The following is a 24048-nucleotide window of genomic DNA, read 5'->3' on the forward strand; positions in this document are numbered from 1 at the left end:
ACAGTCCAAAATGTGCAGAAACAAATAATCATCTATATAGTTCTACTTCTCGTACTAGAAAATAATAATTGATTAAAATGATTTAAAGTGAAGAGGACAAACGCATAAATTACAGTCAGCCCATTGATCAACCCAAATCTTACTGATATAGATACAGGTGTCTTTTTTTTAAGAACTACAAACGACTTTAACTTGTTTACAAAGATGACGTCATGCTTCCGTTCTTCCGCCTTCTTTGTTTGCTCGTGGGGACCGTAACGCGCATGCGTGGCCTCTCGTCAGCACAGGCGCGCTGGACACGACAGGTACAACAAAGCTGGGGCGTCATCGAAAGTAAGAGAAACGCTCACGTCTTTCAACTATGATAATGACGTGGGAAGCGCAGCAGCTGTTTGTTTACATGGCGACGGTTTCAATTTTAAGTCATGATAATATACGCCACTTGTAATTGCAACGTTATACCTGCAAAGTGTTTTTTTTGTTTTTTTTTATGTATTTATATATTTATAAGTCTGTTGAATTGTAATGTTAAATTCATTAACATCACCTTTCGTGTTCTGCAACAGGTTTTCAAGTTTGTTTCATAGCAGCCAGGGACTATGACCTGGTATGTGTCGGAAACGGCAGAGAGCAACATGGAGGATTTTTTCAAAACGGTAATCCTCCTAAACCCTGTGACTTTGTTCTCATCCAGTATGCTGATAATGTGTGCGCGCGTGTGTGTGTGTGTGTGTGTGTGTGTGTGTGTGTGTGTGTGCGCCCTCAGGTCGGGGAGGTGAGCAGTCTCATTGAAAAAGTATCATGTCAAGTAGAGGAGGTGGAGATGAAACATGGCGTCATTCTGTCTGCTCCAAACAAAGAGAAGAGTAAGTGCAGGGTACCAGCATCATGGCGTGCACCTGCTCTGTACGGCGGCCGGGACGTTTACAAATCCCAAAACACTCTTACGGAAAGGGAACGTCCCAAATTGACCCGGATGTGGAGCGGCTCAGTTCGTGTCTTTGATGTTTCCGATGATGGACGAAGATGGACAGCGGTTTGTGAAAGTGTTTCGCCTCTTGTTTGGTTTTAGAAATGTAAATTTGTTCCGGGATTTGTAAATTGTGGTTTGCACGTCCGTAGGTCTGGGCCGCCACCTGGTTCCCATGGGAACGTCTCTTTTCTGTCGCGCTGATGCTCTGAGGTCTGTCTCTGAGAGTATCAGGGCGTAACGTTTTGTGTCGGGGGGGGGGGGCGTTGGATCTGAGTAAATACAACACTTCAGCATAAACACCATCACATGTTGATAGTTGTAAGGCTGTATCTGGAAACACATGATTTGACTGTGTGTTATAATCTGGACACAAATACAGAGACTATCTGCTGTTTTATTTTACATTGCAGTTTGTATGAGTGTCTCTGTGTGCTTTTATAATCTAATCTCAATCTCAGTGTGCTGGTCAGGGATGAAGACTATAAGACTATAGTCTTATAGTCTTCATCCCTGACTATACATCATGAGACTATAAAACTTGTTGAATGTAAACAAGTTTAAGCTAAAACACATTTATGATCGATTGTATGCTGCAATGATTCCTTTTATTTTGTTCTCAGGGAACAAAGAGAATCTCGAGCAGCAGAACAAGGAGATAAAGAAGAACGCCAACTTGATCCGGGCCAAGTTAAAATGTCAGTGGATTTATTTTCTATCAGATAATTCAGGCTGGTTCCATCAGTGCGGACAGAACAGTGTTTCCTACAGCAGCTTGTAATTGTGCTAAAATAAATGTGGCATTGTCAGAGACTATACAGAGGAAGTCGAACACGTCCTACTTCCTCACATTCTGGGACTGCATAGGTTGCAAATGTACAGAACTCCATAGATGAGGAAAAGTCCTGACCGTAGGAATATACCGAAGTTGAAGTAATCTGTTATGTAAAACATTTTTGACTATTGTTTGAGTGCTAAATGAAGTTTTGGAACTAATCCTGTGCTTTTTTTTTTCCCTCACGTATTTTTTCCAGCGATGCAGACAGACTTTTCTGTCGCTGACAACAACAGAAGTGCCTCGGTAATCCATCGTATTCAAAGGAACCAGGTCTGGCAGCACTTGGATTTTCTGTAATAAGTGGCATGCATAAGGATTGCAGATTCTCCTGATGGGATATTATTTGACAGAGAAGCGTCTTATTTCGAGTAAGATTAACAAATCTTTTTTCAGCATTCCCACCTGACGCGGAGGTTTGCTGACATCATGAGGGGCTACCACAAGGCACAAATCACCTTCAGAGAGTAATGCAAAGTACAAATCCAGAGACAGTTGGAGATTGGTGAGTTATCAGACCCAAACCATGAACCCATGGTTTCCTACCAAACAGACTTTGGGCTATCTACCATCATCTCATGTTGCCCATGTCGAGGAGGAAGGAATCCTTTTGACCCCTTTAATGGCAAGAAAACCTGTCGTAGTGTTTTTATACGAGCTTCTCAAATAGCCAAATCATTTCTCCCCATATTATATTACACATGCACATAGTGGTTTAAATCTATAAGTTACTTCATTGAGTTCTGATCAGACAAAATATAAAGTACAGATAATGCATAAGATGAAGTCCCTCATTGGTAGTTAACCTCGAGTTTATTTATTCATTCAATTTTACAGAAAACTTCATTCTGTAAATAGTTTTGTGATTAAAATATGTATTTTTTTCTGAGGCTGCTCTGAATATAATATTCAGTTAAATAAATATTGCAGCTTTTGTCTGCCTCATGCTCATGTTGACAGCTAACAGGTAGCCATGGTTGATTCAGATTGAATCGGGGATTAGTCTGACCCAATCCCGACTAGAACTGTAAAGCAATAATTTAGCGGGTTAGACAGACACAATTAATGGTGTGCTCACTTATTGCTCCTGATCTATAATTAAAATCTCTGTCTAAAATGATATTTGTGAATTAACCGCCTGTACAAACTCTTGAAAATCATCTCAGCTCATCATTCTTGGTTCCTTTCAGTGGATAAACCAACCACAGACGAGGAGCTGGAGGAGATGCTGCAGCGTGACAATCTTCCTGTCTTCATTTCGGATGTTGGTGGAATTGTGGATCGCTTGGACATGTTGTTTTAACGTGAAGCTGTTTCATATTGCAGACGGTTGTTTTTCCTCTGACAGATCAACACTAGTGCTCAGACTTCAAGCCAGGCTCTGAGTGAGATTGAATCTCGTCATCAGGACATCCTCTGCCTCGAGTCCAGCATAGAAGAACTGCATGAGATACTTGCTGATACCGCCATGCTGTTGGAGAGTCAGGTGAGACGGCTGCCCCGTTTGGAGACGATTAAGAAATTATATATTGATGTACAAAAGACCCAAAAACTTACTTCTGACTGTTCTGTCAGGGGGAGCTGATCAACAACATAGAGAAGAATGTGACGAGTGCTGCGGAGTATGTAGACAAGTCAAAAGAAGAAACCTGTAAAGCAGTCACATATAAGAAGAACCCATATAAAATCGGGTCTGTCCCGAGCTTCTTCAGGTCCTTCAGGAGGAGAAACGCTGCTCAGGCCGATCGTGATCAGAACGCCTCAGACGTAAACCACGACCGAGCCGTTGAGCCTGTTAGAAGCGGGAGCAGGTGAACATCCTGATGAACCGAGGAAGACCGACAGATTCATGATGCGGCGCCCGCGAGACCTTTAAATCTGGATGCTTATTAGAAACCTCTCAAGTAAAAGTGGCGAGATGACTTGGCGTGGAAGTATTGCTATATAAGATTCATAATTCTGTAATTTTTGTCTTATCTTTTAGTTTAGTTTAGCATTTTTTATTTGTGCATGAAGGCGTTCTTTCACTTAACTGGTGTTCCTCTTACTGGCCAGCAGGTGGCGGTACAACATTAGACAAAACTGATGCAGGGTCACTGAGTTTCTTCCTCTGGATTTTCTGATGAAATGTTTCTGGTGGTTTTCTTCTGAGATCAATTTCCGTACTATAACTTTTAATAATTGAAAGAAATATTTGTAATTTATATGCTTAAAATAAATCTGAGTAAATGTGTTATCAGTATTACAGATATTACACAAGAGAAAAGATCAGACTGATATGTGAGGAATAATGTATATTTCAGAGGTCATTATAAACCCCAGCATGGATTTGAGTGATTATATCGATTCACTGGACTCCCCAATGCAGGAGAGTGAGGCCAAAGTAAGTCGCTGATGGCAGGCGCAGCTCCAGGTCTAAATATGTCCACATTCCCAATGTCACAGTGGTTTATATCTATTTTCACTCTTCTTCAGATCATTGTCAAACATCTGGTGGACTCCCATAGCGAGATCCACTCCAAGGGTGTGTTTCATAGGGATATTAAGCCTGATAATATCCTGTACACAAATGGTCCTGATGGTCCAAAGATCAAGATCATAGACTTTGGATGTGGGACGGACGGTACCGGGCTGAGCCGACGTCCGTGTGGCAGATTGGTGTGGTGGCGTTTCCGCTGTTGCATCCAGATTTCCCCTTCCAGGACCCCAGTGAAACCGTCCATGTCGTGGACCCTCACAGGAAGGCAAGGATGAGGGTGTTTGAAAAGGTGTGATTGCTCCCCTTTAATGAGGTCAGAGTCACAAGAGCCCCGTGAAACCCAAACGACTCCTTAAGTAGGGGTGGAGTAACCCACGTGATAAGCAGGAGGCATGACCCAATCAACATTCCCAAAATAAATCAGCCTTGAGAATCCAGCGCTTGACGTCCTCACAGGAAAACAAACATAACTCGGAGAAAGTCACAGCGACAAACATACGGGCACATCAGAGTGCACCTAGGAAGCGCGTATTGTCCAAACGTGTTGTCCCCCCCCCCCCCCCCCCCGGGTCCGATGTGCGGATGGTTGAGTCCATGCTGTTATCCACGGCCTCCGCCCGTCGCTCTTGCTCTTTCTGCCGTGGGGCTGGACCAAGCCACCGGAGTCCATGACGATTTCTGCATGAATGTTAATCTTTCACACGGTAAGTCACGAGAACGCCGTAGATTTCAGCGCGATTAGAAACACGGAAGACACGTTTATACTAAATGTGATTTGTGTTCGCCTGTCCAGACTGCCAAAAACTTCTCCTCTCCTGCCTCAACAAGAGACCAGCAGACAGACCGAGCCTGAAGACCCTGAAGGATCACGCCTGGTTCAAATGATCATCCAGGGCCCCTCATCATAATGTTAATCTATGAAAATCTGTTCAATTCAAAATGTACAGTACTTATTAAACTTGCTTGAAGCACAAGTCTTGGATCATTCAATTATTATTTCCTTGTATTGTCTACGTCATTCTGCTCTTTCCAGCTTATTGCCTCCGCCAAAGATGTTGTGTTTCTGTCTGTCTTTTAACAACATAACTCCAAAGATTTACAGCGGATCTTGATGAAAAATTTCTAAATATGGTGTTACTGTGGATTTAATATAGAGATAGAGATTTGTAACAAGTGTCGTCTTATAGCCGAGTCAATTCCACATCGGAGACAGATGGTTGAAATCGGGGTCAATTTTCACAACAAAATAAACAAAATGTGGACACTTTATTTATTTATTTAAGCATCAAACATTAGGCGTAAAGTCAAATGAAAAATAAAAAAATAAAATAAACACATTTTCATAAACATGTATGTTTAAGATGCGTTGGATCTGAGTAAATACAACACTTCAGCATAAACACCATCACATGTTGATAGTTGTAAGGCTGTATCTGGAAACACATGATTTGACTGTGTTATAATCTGGACACAAATACAGAGACTATCTGCTGTTGTATTTTACATTGCGGTTTGTATGAGTGTCTCTGTGTGCTTTTATAATCTAATCTCAATCTCAGTGTGCTGGTCAGGGATGAAGACTATAAGACTATAGTCTTATAGTCTTCATCCCTGACTATACATCATGAGACTATAAAACTTGTTGAATGTAAATAAGTTTAAGCTAAAACACATTTATGATTGATTGTATGCTGCAATGATTCCTTTTATTTTGTTCTCAGGGAACAAAGAGAAGCTCGAGCAGCAGAACAAGGAGATAAAGAAGAACGGCAACTTGGTCCGGGCCAAGTTAAAATGTCAGTGGATTTATTTTCTATCAGATAATTCAGGCTGGTTCCATCAGTGCGGACAGAACAGTGTTTCCTACAGCAGCTTGTAATTGTGCTAAAATAAATGTGGCATCGTCAGAGACTATACAGAGGAAGTCGAACACGTCTTACTTCCTCACATTCTGGGACTGCATAGGTTGCAAATGTACAGAACTCCATAGATGAGGAAAAGTCCTGACCGTAGGAATATACAGAAGTTACAGTAATCTGTTATGTAAAACTTTTTTGACTATTGTTTGAGTGTTATCAGTGCGGTTTTGTCATATCTGATTGAAGAAAGGAAAACAATTGCTCTGATGTCATGTACAGTGTGAACATGTTTAATGCTATTTAAAATAAAAGCATACAAATTAAGCATTTTTTTATTTTTCCATGGCGTTCTGTAATTGTTCGCTGCTTTAGTTCAGACTGACATTCTATCTCCAACTTCTCCTCTCACTTTGCATCACAAGTGACATTCTGACGAGCGGTGATAGTTATCATGCTGAACTAAAAAGGAGATATTACATCAAAAAGCTTCAGTTCTCTGTGGCCTCCATCGCTATAGCGTCATGGATTATATTTTCTCTGTGTTTTGTGAAATCGGCCCCGAATTCAATTTAAATTCAAACTATTGAAAGCAAAGTTCATAACATTTTAAACTTAAACCATTCAGTGAACCTTTGAATCCTGTGGATGGAGGTATGATCGTCCTGAAAGAGATCAGTGCTCGCAGCATATGGATTAGAAACAATCGTCCCCTCCCCTCACTTAATGAGGTTTTTCAGACGTCTCCTGTCTCACCAAGAAGAAGACTATGTGAAGACTCTTAGAACTATTCTATCTGTGCATCGGATTGTTCTCCAAGTCTCTCCTGCATCATGGGAATGCTGCCCGGATGAACCCCATGTCTGCTGGATAACATTTTCACAGCATCTTCAGACATTGGTGAAGCCACTGATTTCCAACTGAGACATGAACAGACACAGACCTACATAAAAACATGGTTTCTTTATTGGGTCTACCAGCGTGGCAAAGCACTTAAAAGGGCTGAGTGGTGGATGTCTGCATATAACGTGATGATTGACTGCTTGATTTGAGTGACAGGTCATCCCTCCGTCATTTAAGCACACACCGCTAATGTGCTGAAAATGGCCCGTTTCCAAAAGAACTCGATTTGGAATGCCCTCCGAGAATGAAGATGGGATCAGTCTCTTCTCCCGCCTCCTCCCAGAGCGCCTGGAGTCGGGCTTACTTCTTGGCTTTGCCCTGGGCAGCCACGGCCTCCATGGCTTTCTTTACTGTTTCCTCGTCGCCGAGGAAAGACATGGGCTTGACAGGCTTCAGCTCTGCATCCAGCTCGTACACGATCGGGATACCTGTTGGCAGGTTCAGCTCCATGATGGCCGCATCAGACATGTCTGGAAAGACAGGCAGAAGCGATGTGAGCTGATACATAGTGGAAATCCGCTTAATATCAGATTATATTTTAGCAATCTAATTAAAAATAGAGAAATATTATCATATAACATTCACTAATGCCCTTGTGAACGATATCTGCATCACCATTTCAACATAAAGGTCGTGACTGTAACGGGAACCACACACCCTGTGCTCTAATGTGAGAGTCCCAGTGTGCTATTTTTATGCAATGTAATCTACAACTCTCTCTTTCTCTTTCTCTCTCTCTCCCTCTCTCTCCCTCTCTCTGTGTGTGTGTGTGTGACTGGAAATATTTAAGTGCAAAAAAAAGTATTTCCAAAATGAAGTTTGCAGTCAGGGTTTCTGATTTCATTTTGACGCTTTACCTACCCGTAAACTGAAATACTCACTCTCCAAGTGCTTGACGATGCCACGGAGGCTGTTTCCATGGGCGGCAATGATAACGTTCTTTCCTGCCTTAATTTCAGGGGCAATAACATCATTCCAGAAAGGCAGGGCCCGGGCGATGGTGTCCTTCAGCGACTCACATGTGGGGAGCTCACCTGCTTTTAGATTCTTGTATCGCCGGGACTGAAGAGGTGAAACAAAGTTTACTCAGACACCAATCAATAGTTAGTTACGTAACTGACCGGCTATGCTGATGGAGAAGAATCAAGGCGTTTAATGGTCCAGTTCTCTCACCTCACTGATGATTTTGTTGTAAGGGTGATCCTTCTCCATGGGTGGAGGTGGGCTGTCAAATGAGCGACGCCAGATCTTCACCTGCTCCTCGCCGTGCTTTTCAGCCGTCTCTGCCTTGTTGAGGCCGGTGAGGCCTCCATAGTGACGCTCGTTCAGGCGCCAGCTACGAATCACAGGAAGCCACATCTGGTCTGTGCCTTCCATGATGGTCCACAAGGTCTTGACGGCACGCTTCAGCACAGAGGTGTAGCACACGTCGAACTTGAGGCCGGCCTCCTTGATAGCCTGGGCTCCACGCTTGGCCTCCTCCAAACCTTTCTCACTGAGGTCTGCATCGAACCAGCCGCAGAAGCGGTTCTCCTGGTTCCAGCCGCTCTCGCCGTGACGGACGATGACCAAACGGTGGGCGGCAGCCATGCTCGCAGCGTGTCTATTGATTTGAACCCTTTACCAAACCCAGAAGCCTCAGCGCCTCTAGCTCGTGCACATGCACACACTGGCTGACCAACAGTGAGCTCAAGCTGGCATTCCGAGTTCTTTTTATAGCGTAGCTGGATAGTGGTGGTGCATGGCCGACAAGCCTCTGTCCTTTCTGCCTGTGAGCAGCCTTCAGTCTCTGACGGACGGGTGAGCACAACCAATAGAAGCAGACCTCCTTGGGCCGGAGGGATATGCTGTGGCTCGGAAGGCCAAAGGTCAGATATAAAGCCAAAATAGCAACATGACTTTTAAACTGAGATCTGCACAACAAAAGTGTAAGGATCAGAGAGGGAATGCATCCTGAGATGAGCAGTTTCACCACTGAGGAACTAAAAAAAATCTTCATTTGTGATGAATCCATATATGTTAAGATCTGGGCATGTGTGTGTAACCATGGCGATGAGGCTTGTCAATGCTGCATCAGGGGCATATCCAGTGTCAAGACAAAAGCTGCATACAGTTTGCATTTCGACTGCACCTCCTAATATGAATTCAAGTTAAAAAATCAGAACAGGATACAAACGGAGGATTAAAACGATCCACGGATGAAGACACTGAACTCTCGACGCACTGACAAGTGTCATTTCCACCCATCCCCGATAGAGGTCGCCCTAGTGTCATTTTAGAAAAGAGCGCCTTCAACTCCTAATCAAATTCGGATTCATAGAGGGGGAAAACTTCAATAGTCCAAAAATATATTAATGGGATTCTGGGCCGAATGCCAAAAGGTTTTAAAAAGGGATATGGTTTATGTTTATTTTATGTATTACACAGAATGTTGTCCACTTTTTCCTGCATCATCATTGTTATAAATCCTACTCTAATAATAAATGTTGCATTATGAATAAGATGTATTAGTAGAGAAGGAAAACGTGTGATAGCACATTTTATAGCGCATTTATGGCTATAGTCAGTCTTGATTAAAAAGAAGACAAAAAATAAAGCGGATAAAAAACAAGTTCAAGTAATCAATATTACTACTATTTATAACGAAGACTCTTGTGCCCTCTAGTCACCACAAAGGGATTCATACGTGTTTTAAGTGCAGTACTATTTATTAACTTTAACGCTACTCTGTCCAGCATAGCAAGTAGCAGTAAATTAATTATCCGCTTAACCATGAGTTATACAATAACATTGCCAAACCAATTATCACGTTGAAATACTATGTAACAGAAACAAAATCATTCTTAGAGGAGAGGTTACTTTATCTCTTTCATTTCCCCAGGCCGTCTAAAAAAAAGTAAAAGGTCTGAGAGTGTGGTTTAAGTGGGAAACTGGGGAGTTTGTGTGATCACAACAGCGTTGTCTGGAAGTGCTGTGGGCTTTGCTGCATACTGCTGGAATAAACCCATCATGGATCACACACACACACGCACACACACACACACTCAGATATTGCTCCAAAGCACCACAATACATTTTAAAGCAAGGCAAATGTCATGCTCACACACACTGAGACACAGTAAAGGAAAATGCATGTCAGCATCTGGGTGTAATTGCTCTGCAGATGGAGAGGGACTATTTGTCTTTTGTAGGACAACTATTTTTTTTTTGTGATAAATACCTTTCATGCATCAGGATTACTTCTTTTGAATAGCTATATAAAATGAACTGATTATAGCAATAACAATGGCACCTAAAATCATCAAGACCCCCTTATGTACCTCATCATGTGACATACTCTTTTCCATATCATTGGACCAAATATCAAACATGCCTACTCTAATTCTTCTAATAGTTACCGTTTCATTTTTAGTCACACATGTGTCGTCTCCTCTGCGCTCCGACCTCCTGCTTTCCCCCCCCCCCCCCCCCTTTTTTTTTTATCACTGCAGGTGTTTTTTCAAGGTGGTGGCTGTAGTTCCGCTCACCACCACAACAGGAGATGCTGTGTCACCATTGTTAAATCATGACAGCGACTCCACTCCCATCCTCTCTCTGTCTTTGTGTACTGCAGCAAGTTATACGAAGCATTAAACATGTTTCAGCTTTGTATTATACATGAAGCTCATCAGACATATCAGTTATCTGCAGGACTGTTATGGCCAAAATCAAGTATTCAATTCTTTCTTTCTTTTTAATAAATGGCTGATGTGTTCTATTTGTTTGTGGTTTAGTTGCTGATTCCTTTGATGATATTTAATATCAAACTGTCAATTCCAATTGCAGCAAGATTTTAAAAAACGGATTCAGTTGTCCCTCTTTTATCGCTCGAGCTCGCTTCCCTTGATTATCTATTCCTGTGGCTGCAGCTGTAATATAAACCTGTCAAGTCTGCATTGTCATCGTTTGTGGAGTGCGCCTGCGTCAGAGCTCAGTGTCTGGCTATAAAAGCACAGCCTGCCGCAGCAGCAAGCAGTCAGGGTTTAAACCTGAGTCTTTCACACACATCCACGCACACACACACACAGAGAGAGGGAGAGCAGCCTGTCCTCCCACAGCCATGAGTGCCATCAGCTATGACCCCTTTTACCCCACCTCCTCATACAGACGCTGGTATGTCGAGGCTCCCTCTCGGGTGGTGGTGACCAGAGGAAGGACCCACTCTGCCTATTCCTCCCATTCTTCCCCACTGTCCACCTCCCGTCTGCAGTACTCTTCTCCCGCCCGGATGCTGCTCTCCTCCTCCTCCTCCTCTTCACAAGCCTCTTCCCTGGAACTGGAGCTCAGTCAAGCGGCCCAGATCAGCTCTGAATTTCGCACCGTTCGCACCCAGGAGCGCAACCAATTACAGGATCTCAATGATCGCTTCGCCGGCTTCATTGATAGGGTGCGTGAGCTGGAGCAGCAGAACCATGCTCTGGAGGCGGAGCTGCTGCTGCTGAGGCAGAGGCACACCGAGCCGTCCCGTCTCGGAGCGCTGTATGAGCAGGAGGCCCGAGCCCTGAGGGCAGCTGTGGACGAGGCGAGGGCAGGAAGGCAGGCTGTCCTGGGACAGAGAGAGCATCTGGAACAAACTCTGAGTGCCCTGCAGGGTCGATATGAGGAAGAGGTTCTAGCTCGGGAAGATGCAGAGGGCAGCCTGATGGAGGCCCGCCGTGAGGCTGACCAAGCTGCCCTAGCTCAGGCCGAGCAGGAGAAGAGCATTGAATCCCTGTTGGGTGAGCTGGCCTTCCTCAAGAAGATTCATGAGGGTGAGGTGGCTGAGCTTCAGGTGCAGGTCCAGCTCGGTGTCCAGGTGGCGATAGAGTCGGATGCAGCGACTCCTGACCTGTCTGGGGCTCTCAGGGACATCAGGTCCCAGTACGAAAGGCTTGCAGCAAGAAACATGCAGGCCGCGGAGGAGTGGTTCAGAGGGAAGGTGGGCTCCATGACTGAGACTGTGGCACAGCACAGCAATGCCGTGAAAAGTTCTAGGGACGAAGCAGGGGAGTATCGGCGCCAGCTCCAGACCCGCCTGCTGGAGATCGATGCCTGCAGGAGTCTCAATGAATCCCTTGAGAAGCAGCTACTTGAGATGGAGGAGAACCAGAGTGCTGAAATAACTGCTATGCAGGTTGGTCTTTATTACCATTTAAATTATTCAGATAATTTGGTTTGGGGATATTAATCACATAATTCCTCAGGTTTTTCATTTAATTTAACTTCATATATCCTTGTTCGCGCTGAACCCTAAAAGACTGGACTTTATTTCCTCTTCAGGACACCATCAGTCAGCTGGAAGGTGAGCTCAGGGACATCAAACAGGAAATGGCACGCTACCTGAAAGAATACCAGGACCTCCTGAATGTCAAGATGGCTCTGGACATCGAGATTGCTGCATACAGGTGAAATATAACAGAACTTTGAATAAAATAATTACAAGAAAATGCATTTCTGAAAGCAACAATGAACAAGGACACCAAACTTATTGACTTATTTGTGAGTCTTTTAGAGAGGTTATCATTCACTAGGTCATTTTAGGTGAAAATAATTCAGCATGTGTGTGTGTATAGAGGGAATGACAACTGACAAATTGAATTTCATGGCCTGTACAGGAAGTTGTTGGAAGGGGAGGAGACTCGCTTCAGCGTGGGAGTGGCTAGGGGCGTGTCCTCTTTCTACAGCCACAGTTTGTCCGCCCCCTCCTTCAGCCAGCCCATCCTTTCCAGTATGAACTCTGGCACATCCTATCTGATGACTTCCCGCCTGCTCAGCTCCAGCATCAGCAGCACACAGGGAGTCATTTCTTGCAGCCGCGCTCAGAAAGCAGACGCCGGCCCACCTGAGGAGGAGCAGGATGGAGACCAAGAGAAAGAGGAGGAAGAGGAGGCTAAGGAGGAAGATGTAGAGGCAAAGGAGGAAGAAAGGGGTCAGTGCAAGTTTTGATTATATTCTTTGCTTACTCAATGAAAGGTCGGTGGGTTTATTATAATTCTCATCTATTGACGCAGGTGGTGATGAGGAGGAGCAAAAAGAAGAAGTGACAGAGACACAAGGCACGGATGAAAAGGGAGAAGTTGAGGACAAAAGTCAGAATGAAAAAGAAGAAGAGAATAAGGAAATGGAAAAGAAAAGCAAAGAGCAAAAAGATAAACCGGATGGTAAGGAGGAAGACAAAACGGATGACAAAGACAACACAGCTGCTCCAAAAACAGACGACAAAGATGACAAAGCAGCTTTGAAAACAGACGGCATAACTGATGCTGAAAAAGAACAAGGGAAATCAGCCAAACCTGAAGCTCCCGAGGAAAGCAGCACAAAAGTTAAGAAGTAATGCAGCAGCCCCTGAAAGCATCAATCAAGGATATCAGCTTTATCACCGGAGGCATCAGCCCCCTCCTCTCTAATCCGCTTAACATGGCACTCAGTAAAACAATCCAACACCTATTTACAGCAACAAGCCAAGGCTAAATGCAAACCAACATCCAAAGTAGTTCATAACAGGCTGAGTGCACACTTCCTGGTGAGTTTATTGTGTGCTCTTGATGATTGCAAACATGAGTGCGTGAGTAAATAAATACCCCTTAAAGCAAAGTGTGGCATTTATTTTGAGCTCGGTGAAACACAAGCAATTCATGATAGACATTTCAAGTCGGAGGACAGATTTACACTATAATAACCCCTGTAACCTCTATAATCTCTCCTGTCCACGTGTTGTAATTCCGTGTGATCCGTTCCAAAAGGTGAATAGAAACCGAGTTCAACAAATAAAGGAACGAGTATGTTTGTTGTCATACCGTTTATTCAAACTGTCCTCGTGCAGTCACTCATGCAGTGAGTTAGTTTGAGGGATAATATTATTAGCCTTTCTTGGGTACATTTTTGCTAATTTGCACTGTTAAATATATGACAATTACCAGTTTCTGATTATTAATGAAACTGTCAGGCCCCATAATATAATTTAGAAAGGTTGGCTCCAAACTTCCCACCCATATTGGTGCATTTTGCATATCTGTTATAAAATCCACTTTTCCTATTCAGCAAAAGAAAACGTCCATTCTTTTTTCTCTTTCTTGTAGATGAGACGACCTCAATCGTCTCGTCTGCAGCAGCGCTTTGGGTGACCTTGCTGTGGGTCACGGGTGTTGCTGTAGCCTGTCCCAACAAATTACGGGCAAGAGGCTGGGAACATCCCGGAGGCGTTGCCAAGCGCGTCACGGGGCCACACACAGACAGACAACCATTCACGCACACAGTCACACCTATACGGACAATTTGGATTGATCAATTCACCTATAAATTGCATGTTTTTTGGAGGTGAGAAGAAACCGGAGAACCCATGCAGACAACACAAATACAAACTCTGCACAGAAGGGAATCGAATCCAGAACCTTCTTGCTGCAAGGCGATAGCGCTACCCATTACGCCACCGCCCCGCCCCGCCCCGCCCTAATGAAAACTCTATTCATACAAAAGCACATCCTCTCGAGGTTTAATGCACTCTCAGCGTTTTCTGCTGGCATTTACTTTTATCTCTGTGATTGACTGCAACTTGTGGAGGCTAGTTAAACTCGCTACTTGTACTGTTGTTAAGAATGTTTTCACAAATGACGTTTTAATGCTTTATCTCAAAGGTTAAACAAAAAGAAGCATATTGTCTATCTATTGCATAGTTTTTTTTTCTTGTGGCCTGTTTCATTTGATCATGACGGTGTTGATGTCTTGAAGAATGCATCAAAATAGTGTTATTAATCCTGCTTTCTTTTTTCAAACAATGACCACGTTGTTGTCTCTATAATCTTTGGTGTATATTCAAGTGAATTTATACGTGTATAAATTCCATTTGATTCACGTTCTCAATTTATGATGCTCAAGTTTTTGATGCTGTTTGTCATGGTTGTCTGTTTATGCATTAATAAAAGTTGATTTGAAAATTAGCGAATGGACTGGTGCATTTCAAATCCCTCAAATGTATAAGAAGAGTGAAGTCAGTGATAAAAATAAATAGTAAGTGTAAGTGCTACAGTACATAGACATTTAAAAAGAAATTATAGCTAAGAAATAATTGTCTCCATTATTTGGTTTCATTAAAATTTACTGGAAAATAACGAGTTTGCATTAGTTGAATTATCTAAAATTGGTATAATGACATTGTGGTATTTAAGATGATATATGTTCTTAAAATAATGTCCATTATTTTAATAATTAAATGTTCCTTAAGGTAATGACTAATGTGATATCTGACACCTGTGCATGTATTTGCAAACCATATCCTGATAAATGCATAAGCGATGACAAGACACAATGTACACAGTATAGTATTTATTTCACTTTATTATGAGCAAATGCTGCTGGGAAATTGTCATGGGATTGCAAACAGTAGCACCTCATTTAATTCTGTATTTAAATTCAAGTCCATCCTATGCACACAATAATGCACAAATTTGCACATTTACTGTTGTTGTTATCTTTTGTCAGTTGCACTTGAGTAAACGTAACAGACACAATTAAAAAGCATGTTTAAGGCTCGGAGTTTCTTGGGGTTTGTTAAGCTTTAACTGCCTCAGTTACTGGGTGCATGTGGTTATGTGTTTACCGCGCTGCTGTTAGTTCCTTTTTGGCTCAGTTGAGGTCTTCACATGTCAAGTAAGGCTTCTTCAGTCGAGAACGTATCTGTATGACGGACCCACCCACTCACTGCCCCCCCCCCCCCCCTTATACTTAAACTCAACATTAACATTGTTTCTTACACTCCCTCCCACTCGCATTGCATTTATTCCTCTCATATAATTCATCTTTCTACAGTGCATTTCTATCATACATACGTATAAGAGCTAGCATGCAGAGACCCCCCCCTCCCGAACCTGAGCTCACCCACTAACTGCAGAAAGAAAGATAAAAGATGAAATGTCTCAGTCACTTGCTCCAGGCTGCATCCGGCCAAAAGAAGCTGTCACTCAGCATGCATTTTTGAAATTTGAAGCGTTTAACTTTTGGCTTCTCTCCATGATTTGTCTTGTATGTTTGAGAGTGGTTATCTTTATTACATCGCTCTAGCTGTATGATTTCTTTATGTTAGTTTGGTGTTGATTGTTTGTCTCCGTGTCCCCTCCGCTGGTCCTCCGTCCTGCTCATCGACCGTCTCCAGTCGACTCAGTTGCCCTCGGTCACCTGCTTGACGGACTGGGTGGACTGCTTCTCCACCTTCTTGGTGGACACCAGCTTCTCCTGCACCATTTCTGGCACTTCCTCCACATCCTTCAAGGTCTCGGTCACAGTGACTGATTTGGTGATGCGTTTGGATCCATCCTCTCCAGTTGTAATCGTCTCCACAGTCTTGGTAATGACCACCTTCTGGCTGCCATCGTCCTTGACGGGACTCTCATCCACTCCGTTGGCGAGCATGTCTGCTTCTTTCTCCTCATCCTTCTTCTCTTTCTCTTCTTGACTGCTCTTGTCAACATCACCATTCATGGAAACATCCTTCGTTTCTTTTTTCTCATCTTTTGAGTCACTTTTTTTCTCTGATTTCTCTTCAGGAGCTTTAGGAGGCTCTAGCTTAGCGGTCTCTGTCTTTGGAGATTCCGTTTTTGGGGATTCTGGTTTAGGGGAACCAGATTTGGGGGATTCTGACTTAGGGGAACCCACTTTTGGGGAACCAGATTTGGGGGATTCTGACTTAGGGGAACCCGCTTTTGGGGATCCAAGTTTCAGGGATTCAGCTTTAGGTGAATCGGCTTTTGGGGATCCAAGTTTCAGGGATTCAGCTTTAGGTGAATCGGCTTTTGGGGATCCAAGTTTCAGGGATTCAGCTTTAGGTGAATCGGCTTTTGGGGATCCAAGTTTCAGGGATTCAGCTTTAGGTGAATCTGCTTTTGGGGATCCAAGTTTCAGGGATTCAGCTTTAGGTGAATCAGCTTTTGGTGATCCAAGCTTTGGGGATTCTGACTTTGGGGACCCAGCTTTTGGTGAGGATTCTTTAGGTGACCCAACCTTAGGTGAGCCTTCTTTGGGTGATTCAGACTTCGGTGATGCAGGCTTGGGAGATTCAGATTTAGGAGACTCAGGTTTAGGTGATTCAGACTTTGGTGATGTGGGTTTCGGGGACTCTGACTTTGGAGAATCAGGTTTTGATGTTGATTTTTTGACATCCTCCTCTTTTTGGGTCTCAGGTGCTGCAGATTCTGTTTTCAGAGCTTCTGTCTTGGCCACAACCTCTTCTGACTTCTTATCTTGCAGATTCTCTTCTTTTGTGTCTTTGTCTGCATCATCTTTTTCCTCTTTCTCATCTCCACTTTTAGATGCTTTGTCACTCACAGCGTCTTTATCGTCAGCCTCCTCTTCAGCTGTGGCCTCGTCTTCTCCACCACTGCCTTCTTTATCTGCAGCCTTGTCTTTGTCAGGCGAGGCTTTTGACTCTGGAGCTTTGGAACACAAAACTGTTTCCTCTACTTCCTGTTCTCCTTCTCCTCCAGCGCTTCCCTCTGCGTCATCTCCCCTTCCTTCTTCATCCTCTTCTTCTTTATCTCCATCACCACCTTCTTCCTCCCCCTCTTCTTCTTCTTCATCATCACCACCTTTTCCATTAGCTTCTTCCTCTTCCTGTTTAGTGGGTGCACTGGAGCTAACTTTGGCTTGAGTGGTGGCTACAATTTCCTCCCACTCCCCCTCTTCCCCCGCATCATCTGCTTCTTCACCTTCTCCCTCTTCCTCCTCCTCCTCTTCTCCCTCATCGCCTCCATCTTCGAGCGTGGCAGACAGCTCCTGTGCAATCTCTGCTAGGGCCTCATCGATGTCACACTTCTCATCTTCCACTCGCGTTTCTTCAATGATCTCATCCACAAACTTGTGCTGCACCTTAAGCTTTGGAGCTTCGGATTTAGGTCTAACAATTCTGGTGGTGGTTATTGCCTGGCGGTAAGGGAAAGTGCTAAAGTGGGTCTCTTCACCCTCAAGGAGTTTCCTGGGAACAATAGATCAAGCATTTCATTCTCACTTTTGGCAAATATAAAGTTGGACAACATCTGTTGATGTTATTTCTAAGGTGATTTTTGGGTGTCATTACATACCTATATGAAGCAATCTCAATATCTAAGGCCATCTTGACATTGAGCAGGTCCTGGTACTCACGCAGGTGACGCGCCATCTCCCATTTAGTGCTCTTGAGCTCATTGTCCATCTGGTGAATTGTCTCCTGAGAGAGGAAAAGAGAAATTTGTTTAAATGAAACAAAGTCATGCATGTGCAGAGAAAATAATTGTTCTCTTAAAATATCCAGACCTTACAAGGACTTTCTAATGTTACCCTTTTATTTATTTACGCTCTTCAAACATCCCATGAAGTCTGTCTTTAATTTATATTGAGTTAATACAGTGCTCAAGGGCAGCCTCCATACCTGTCAATAAACCCCCACCCAAAATGTAAATGATACAAGGGCAGAGCCAACAATGAGAAAAAAGAATGAGAGAGAGAGAGAGAGGGGGGGGGGGAGCTGCAGTATTTCCATTTAACCGTTTCCTGACTCTTGGAAGTCTCTCAAAGCGCAGTGATGACGTCATCACAGTCGTTACTCAGCAGAAAATGCTAACTCACGGTCCACCAACGATCTGTTTTATTGTTTTCAATCTTATTAGATCGTCAGGGGGGCGGAAACGCCGCATAGATAAATACATGCGTAATATCAATTATTACGTCATAGCAATACAAACTGTTGTTTTTAAACACACAAGTGACATTTGTGAAGCATAAAACATAAAATGTCATCATGCTGAGACCTGTCGAGGTATTTCTATACTGAGCTCTTTACACACGGCTCTTTGCAGCGCTTTCCAGCGCTTTACGCACGGCTCTGCCGCCGTTCGCTCACCTGCAGGCTGGCCAGGTCGCTGTTGTGGCGGTCCTCGATGTCATTCAGCTGCCTTTCCAGCGAGTCTCTTGTCCCGCGGACGGACTCCAACTCCACCGTCTTGGACTGCAGCTGACGCCGGTAGTCGGTGATATCATCACGGGCGGACTTGATGGCGTCCTTATTCTGCTCCGCAGCCTCGGTGAGCTTGGAGTAGCGGCACATGAACCAGTTCTCCGTCTGCTGCAGGTTCTGTTTGGAGTGACCCTCCAGCTCGCAGCGGATTTCCCGGAGCGCTTCGGTGATGTCCGTCTTCAGGGGATCTTTCCTCTCGACGGTCACCTGAGACGCCTCGATCTGCGCGAAGAGCTCGCCGACCTCTTCCTCGTGGTTGTTGCGGATGAAGGCGATCTCATCCTGCAGCGACTGAACTTTCTTCTCCAAGTCGGATTTCATCAACTCCGAGTCGCTCGTGTCCTTCTTCAGGACGCGAATGATGGCCTCCGTCTCCTCCCGGATGCGCGCCTCCTCGTCGAAGCGGTCCCGGAGCCGCTGGATGTCCTCCTCCACGTGCTCGGTGTCGAGCTGGATCTGCGCCTTGTCGTGGTGGATCTGCTCCAGCACGGAGCGCAGCTCCTGCAGCTCCTGGTCGTAGAGATCTCCCAGCTGGGAGCGCGACGCCTGCTTCTGCCGCAGTGCCTGGATCTCCGCCTCGATCTGCTTGTTCTGCTGCTCCAGGTAGTGCACCTTGTCGATGTAAACCACGAAGCGGTCGTTGAGCCCCTGGAGTTGCTCTTTCTCGTTAGATCGCGTGTAGTCTCCGTTCAGGATGGACGTTTGGCTGTAATCAACGCCGTCGGCGGCGCTGAGCACCGTGGAGCCGTAAGCCCGGGACACCGGCATATTCAGGCTCCTCTTGTAACTTGTGGTCGTGGTGGAGCCGGGGCTTGGCCGGGACCACGACTGGGACCGAAAGCCGCTGGAGGGGCTGCCGCTGGAGCGGCTGTAGCTGTAGCTGGTCGTCCTTGTATCCATACTTCTCCTGAAGGGGCTCCCTATAGTTTCCACCGGGTAACTCATCCGGTTGGAGTACCGTAGGAGATGTGCGGAGGAATGGAGAGGCTCAGTGCAGTAGATGAAGGAGTGCGTGTGGGTGTGTGGGTGTGGGTGTGGGTGTGGGTGCTGGACTGCAGGTGAGGGGTGTATGGCTCGCACAGCACCGAGACCTCCTCTGTCTGCTCCTTATATAGCCTACGAGCCAGGAACAAGGATAGGCACACCCCCTCAGGATGGATCGATAGATAGATAGATGATAGATAGATAGATAGATAGATGATAGATAGATAGATGATAGATAGATAGATAGATAGATAGATAGATAGATAGATGTTAGAATCAACCAACCAATGTGTTTATGTTGTATGAAGAAACAATCGTTGCGGTAGCGATCCAGTCATTTCAGCACCAAGGACAGCGACCTGCAGGATATTCCCATAAACTCTTGAGCACCTTAAATGTGTGCGAAGGCAATGAGTAAATATCCACATTTGTGCTAACATAATAATAATAATAATAATAATATTCATTATTATGTATATGTTCTATTCCTTCTACAGATATAAATCTTGTAGAGCTGATCTCTCTCTGGTTGAATGTTTCTGTCATGATGGGCCACTTCCTCGTGTCTTTTATGTTGGAGCACGTGTTCTGTATTCCTGCATATAAGCTTCACAATGAATGAAATCAAATGAAATCAAATCAAGAGTCCAGCACAAGAATCACTTTTAGCGATCGGGTTGGGCCTGTCATGTGAATGGAGATATCATTTTTGCCCCAGCGCCGCCCAACCCCACCCACACGGATTTCCACTGCAAGCGTTAGTCAGGCCGATCCAATGAATCAAGCATGGTCAATTTTAGAGTGCACTGGAGACAGAAAGAGAGAGCTCCACTGAGAGGCAGGGAGAGACAGTCACAATGACTATCCCTTCATCTGTCTGCCTATTTTAAGCACTGAGGCGTTTCGTAAATGATTGCGTACCACCAGCCACACCCACTCTATCCTCACTTGCTCATGTTAGAATGCCCTTGACCGCTACTAGCTTCTCTGTACAGGCCCCTCCCGCAGGCTGCAGGGATTTAGAACCACATATTTCATTAATAAGGCTACTCACCGGAAGTCTTGCGGTGGTTTGGAAGGCAATGTGAGGCAGCAGCGACGTGATGTACACGACAAAGTGAGTATGTATGGGCTGGATAAAAAAAAAAAAAGCAGGGGAGTTGTCAAACATCATCTCTGGGCTGCAGCACACTGCAGAGTGGTTGGAAGGCTTTCAAATGGTACTGCAGCAGAAACAGGTTCTCTCAAGCAGACAAGCCATTCAGAGTCAGCTCAGCTTTCACTTCACTTCACTTTTATTGAATTTGTCCCTCGGAGGGCAATTTGTTTTACACCCATTTTCCACAACATATAACGGACACGTAAGACACAATTAAGGGACATATAAGGCACAAATTAGAGCAGCATTGTAGTAAGGCGTTAAATATAGTACGTGATAATACAAAAACAGTGCAAACAGGGCAAACAGGTTCTGTATGGCTATACAAAAAAAAAAAACTAGCAGGGTCACCTCTTTTCTGTGGCATTCAGGGCCCTGATGGAAAGTGGGACAAAGGAGAACGTATACCTATTTCTAGTAACCGGGGGGAGTGCCAGTCGAACACCGGATGGAAGCAGCTTATATTCCGGATTCAGGGGATGATTTTTGTTCCTGCAAATCGACTTAGCTTTCTTCAGTAGGTGAAGCTGAAAAACGTCATCCTTGAACATGCAGACGTCACCGCAGATCTAGAATATGCTAATGCAGGAATACAAGGACAGCGTGGCCGTTTGGAGCAGCCTTGCCATTGTTAATATAGCAGGATAACTTGTTGACAGGATAAGGGCTGCAAATCCAGAAATGATTCGGTAATGGACTGAGTCTCCACAAAATGTTTGTGTCAAAGTTCCGGTTCATGCCAAAGGTCCATGGATGGGGATGAGGTCAGGGCTCAGGCGAGTTTCTTTGCACCAAACCAGGGAAGATGTTTCTTTTCTTCCTTCGCTATTTGTACTGGGATACATGGAAAACCAGAAAAGGAAAATGTACACAGGCGTTTACTTTAATTCTTCCTCAGGATTTCCTGATCTTGATTTTTTTTTTTTTTGCCATCATGTTCAATCTGTTCGGAATCCTCTCTGCATGTCGGTTACCGAGGGATTCACACAATTGCGTGCTCAGCTTCAGTTTGACCATTCAGCTCCCCAGAGGGGGTTGACAGTGTTGCTGATGCATATGCTGCATAAGACGAGAAACTGTATTTACATTCGCAAGATAGTGTAGAATATAATAATTGCCTAACAGGCCATCAGCAGCCTTTTAACAAACAAACACTGGAAAAACAGAATTTTATCAACCTTAAAGATATTTAAGGGAAACAAAAGCAGTAAATTAAAGCCAGTAAGCAGAAATTAACACTGAATGATACATTTTATTTCCCTCAGTCATGGGAGACAACATTTTGATGTTCTGTGATAAAAAAAACAAACACATTGTATTTGTACTTCACTTATTGTACTTATTGTACACTTATTCACTTATTGTACTTCACTAATTAGATAAAGGAATATAATTAACCTCTAAAATATGCAGATTTTTTACAAAGTTACATTCATGACAAACTTTTGTTTTGTGAAAGCATTGAAAGAAAACAGCATTGAAGAGACTGATGGGTGAGAAAGGTAATCAGAGCATCGGGGGGTGGTGGTGGGGGGGGGGGGGGGGGGGGGGGGGGGTGAGATAAACAGGTTGTGACCAGCTGTAGGTTGTATAGAGTGATGGCAGTGAGGGGGCCGCAGGCGGTGATGATGTCAGGAGGAGTGCTACGGCAAAAGAGAGCAACACGACTGGAGGTGGAGGGGTTGCATAGGCGAGAAAGGGAGGGGTTTCACTGAGATCTGCAGTTTATCTGCAATGCATCAGTACCTCTCTCTCTCTCTTCCTCTCTCTCCCTCACTTTGACCAGCTGATGTAGCGTCATTCACAGAGGTGATTCTCTGTGGACGGCTAAACGACAGAAATAAATACAGCTGTTCCACGTTTTATCCTTTTGCTGGGAAAGTAATTGGGGAAAAAAAGCCAAGTCACAACCTGCACATACATATAATGCCCACACATACCCAAAATAAAATCAAACACACACCCACACCCAAACACACAAACACACACAAATCACCAGTTCCTCACTAAAGTTTGGAAATGTAACCTGCTAGGTTTTTGTTTTGTTTTTTTTACTTTTCTGAAGATTCCACCTCAGCAAGAAGAGTTTCAATCTCTCACCTTCTAATGACGTACAGCAAACATCTGTGGGAGTGCGGTATAAATCAGCTGTTTCCTTGAGTTAACACAAAATCAATGTACAAACACACACGCAAGTGCGCATGCAAATTATTCAATGAAACTCACCTCCATATGTCACAATCATGAAAGGAAAGTCTCATTCTGTGTTAAGTCAACAGTCATTTATACTTTTCTCACATTTTAAGCAGCCTTTAGTGCTACTGATAAATAATTCAGTGCATAATATGCTTAGCTTAATGCGATTCATTATCATACTTTCATTTATCTTGAATCACTCACATGTTTGTCTGTTCGTCTTTAACTAGATTGCATTTCTTGACATTACATTTCAGATGCTGAAGTATTAAAACTGTGATTTTTCAAAGCAGGCTCTGCTAGATCCAAAGGTGAAGGTAGACATAAAACACATATGACATGTTGTGTATGTTGGCGTTACAGGCTGTAAATCTAGTTGTCGAACGATGCTTACCAGTTGTGTGTGTCCCTGCACCAGTGCCATCCACACAAGCTCATTTACACATGTTGCACTTTGCATAAGATAAGATAAGATTACATGTATTGTCATTGAGCATGTCACAAGTACAAGCAATGAAATATAGTATGCATCTTACCAGAAGTGCTTTTAGCAGTAATTAAATGATCATGCATGCTCTGCTGCTTCTGAAGCTGTACTTCAGGGTCACACTCACACAGTATGTTGAACAGTCTTGTAACACAAGCTTGTCTGTTATACCACAACCACC

The 24048-nt window shown here is 44.1% G+C and overlaps 3 protein-coding genes and 1 pseudogene across 3 annotated transcripts; 2 read left to right on the plus strand and 2 right to left on the minus strand.

Moving 5' to 3' along the window:
• Positions 1-566: 566 nt before the first annotated feature.
• LOC137908808 (syntaxin-2-like) lies at positions 567-3620 on the plus strand (annotated as a pseudogene).
• A 3464-nt stretch (positions 3621-7084) lies between these two features.
• pgam2 (phosphoglycerate mutase 2 (muscle)) lies at positions 7085-8734 on the minus strand. The gene is made up of 3 exons (XM_068752632.1): positions 8217-8734; positions 7925-8105; positions 7085-7513 (listed from the first exon to the last, which is right to left on the minus strand). Exons 1-3 carry the CDS (start codon positions 8631-8633, stop codon positions 7344-7346), a joined length of 768 nt encoding a protein of 255 aa, XP_068608733.1. The 5' UTR covers positions 8634-8734; the 3' UTR covers positions 7085-7343.
• A 2408-nt stretch (positions 8735-11142) lies between these two features.
• Positions 11143-13395, plus strand: LOC137908809 (neurofilament light polypeptide-like). The gene is made up of 4 exons (XM_068753230.1): positions 11143-12195; positions 12342-12466; positions 12677-12990; positions 13073-13395. Exons 1-4 carry the CDS (start codon positions 11143-11145, stop codon positions 13393-13395), a joined length of 1815 nt encoding a protein of 604 aa, XP_068609331.1.
• A 2819-nt stretch (positions 13396-16214) lies between these two features.
• Positions 16215-19986, minus strand: nefma (neurofilament medium chain a). Its single transcript, XM_068753303.1, has 5 exons — positions 18928-19986; positions 18131-18255; positions 17259-18024; positions 16876-17168; positions 16215-16758 (listed from the first exon to the last, which is right to left on the minus strand). Exons 1-5 carry the CDS (start codon positions 19984-19986, stop codon positions 16215-16217), a joined length of 2787 nt encoding a protein of 928 aa, XP_068609404.1.
• Positions 19987-24048: the final 4062 nt, after the last annotated feature.

The sequence above is a fragment of the Brachionichthys hirsutus genome, chromosome 19 (assembly GCF_040956055.1).
Source record: "Brachionichthys hirsutus isolate HB-005 chromosome 19, CSIRO-AGI_Bhir_v1, whole genome shotgun sequence".
Classification (NCBI taxonomy): domain Eukaryota; kingdom Metazoa; phylum Chordata; class Actinopteri; order Lophiiformes; family Brachionichthyidae; genus Brachionichthys; species Brachionichthys hirsutus.

Bases quoted from the DNA above. Each gene is read 5' to 3' on its own strand.
- pgam2 (XM_068752632.1), bottom strand. From the start codon at position 8,633: ATGGCTGCCGCCCACCGTTTGGTCATCGTCCGTCACGGCGAGAGCGGC. The intron at 8,106-8,216 runs GTGAGAGAACTG...TCACCTCTTCAG, and splicing joins ACAACAAAATCATCAGTGAG to TCCCGGCGATACAAGAATCT. The intron at 7,514-7,924 runs GTGAGTATTTCA...CTGTCTTTCCAG, and splicing joins CATCGTCAAGCACTTGGAGA to ACATGTCTGATGCGGCCATC.
- LOC137908809 (XM_068753230.1), top strand. From the start codon at position 11,143: ATGAGTGCCATCAGCTATGACCCCTTTTACCCCACCTCCTCATACAGA. The intron at 12,196-12,341 runs GTTGGTCTTTAT...TTTCCTCTTCAG, and splicing joins CTGAAATAACTGCTATGCAG to GACACCATCAGTCAGCTGGA. The intron at 12,467-12,676 runs GTGAAATATAAC...TGGCCTGTACAG, and splicing joins ATCGAGATTGCTGCATACAG to GAAGTTGTTGGAAGGGGAGG.
- nefma (XM_068753303.1), bottom strand. From the start codon at position 19,986: ATGAGTTACCCGGTGGAAACTATAGGGAGCCCCTTCAGGAGAAGTATG. The intron at 17,169-17,258 runs GCTCTGAAAACA...CCAAAGTCAGAG, and splicing joins AGGTTGTGGCCAAGACAGAA to TCCCCGAAACCCACATCACC. The intron at 16,759-16,875 runs AGCTGAATCCCT...ACTTGGATCCCC, and splicing joins CCAAAAGCCGATTCACCTAA to AAAAGCGGGTTCCCCTAAGT.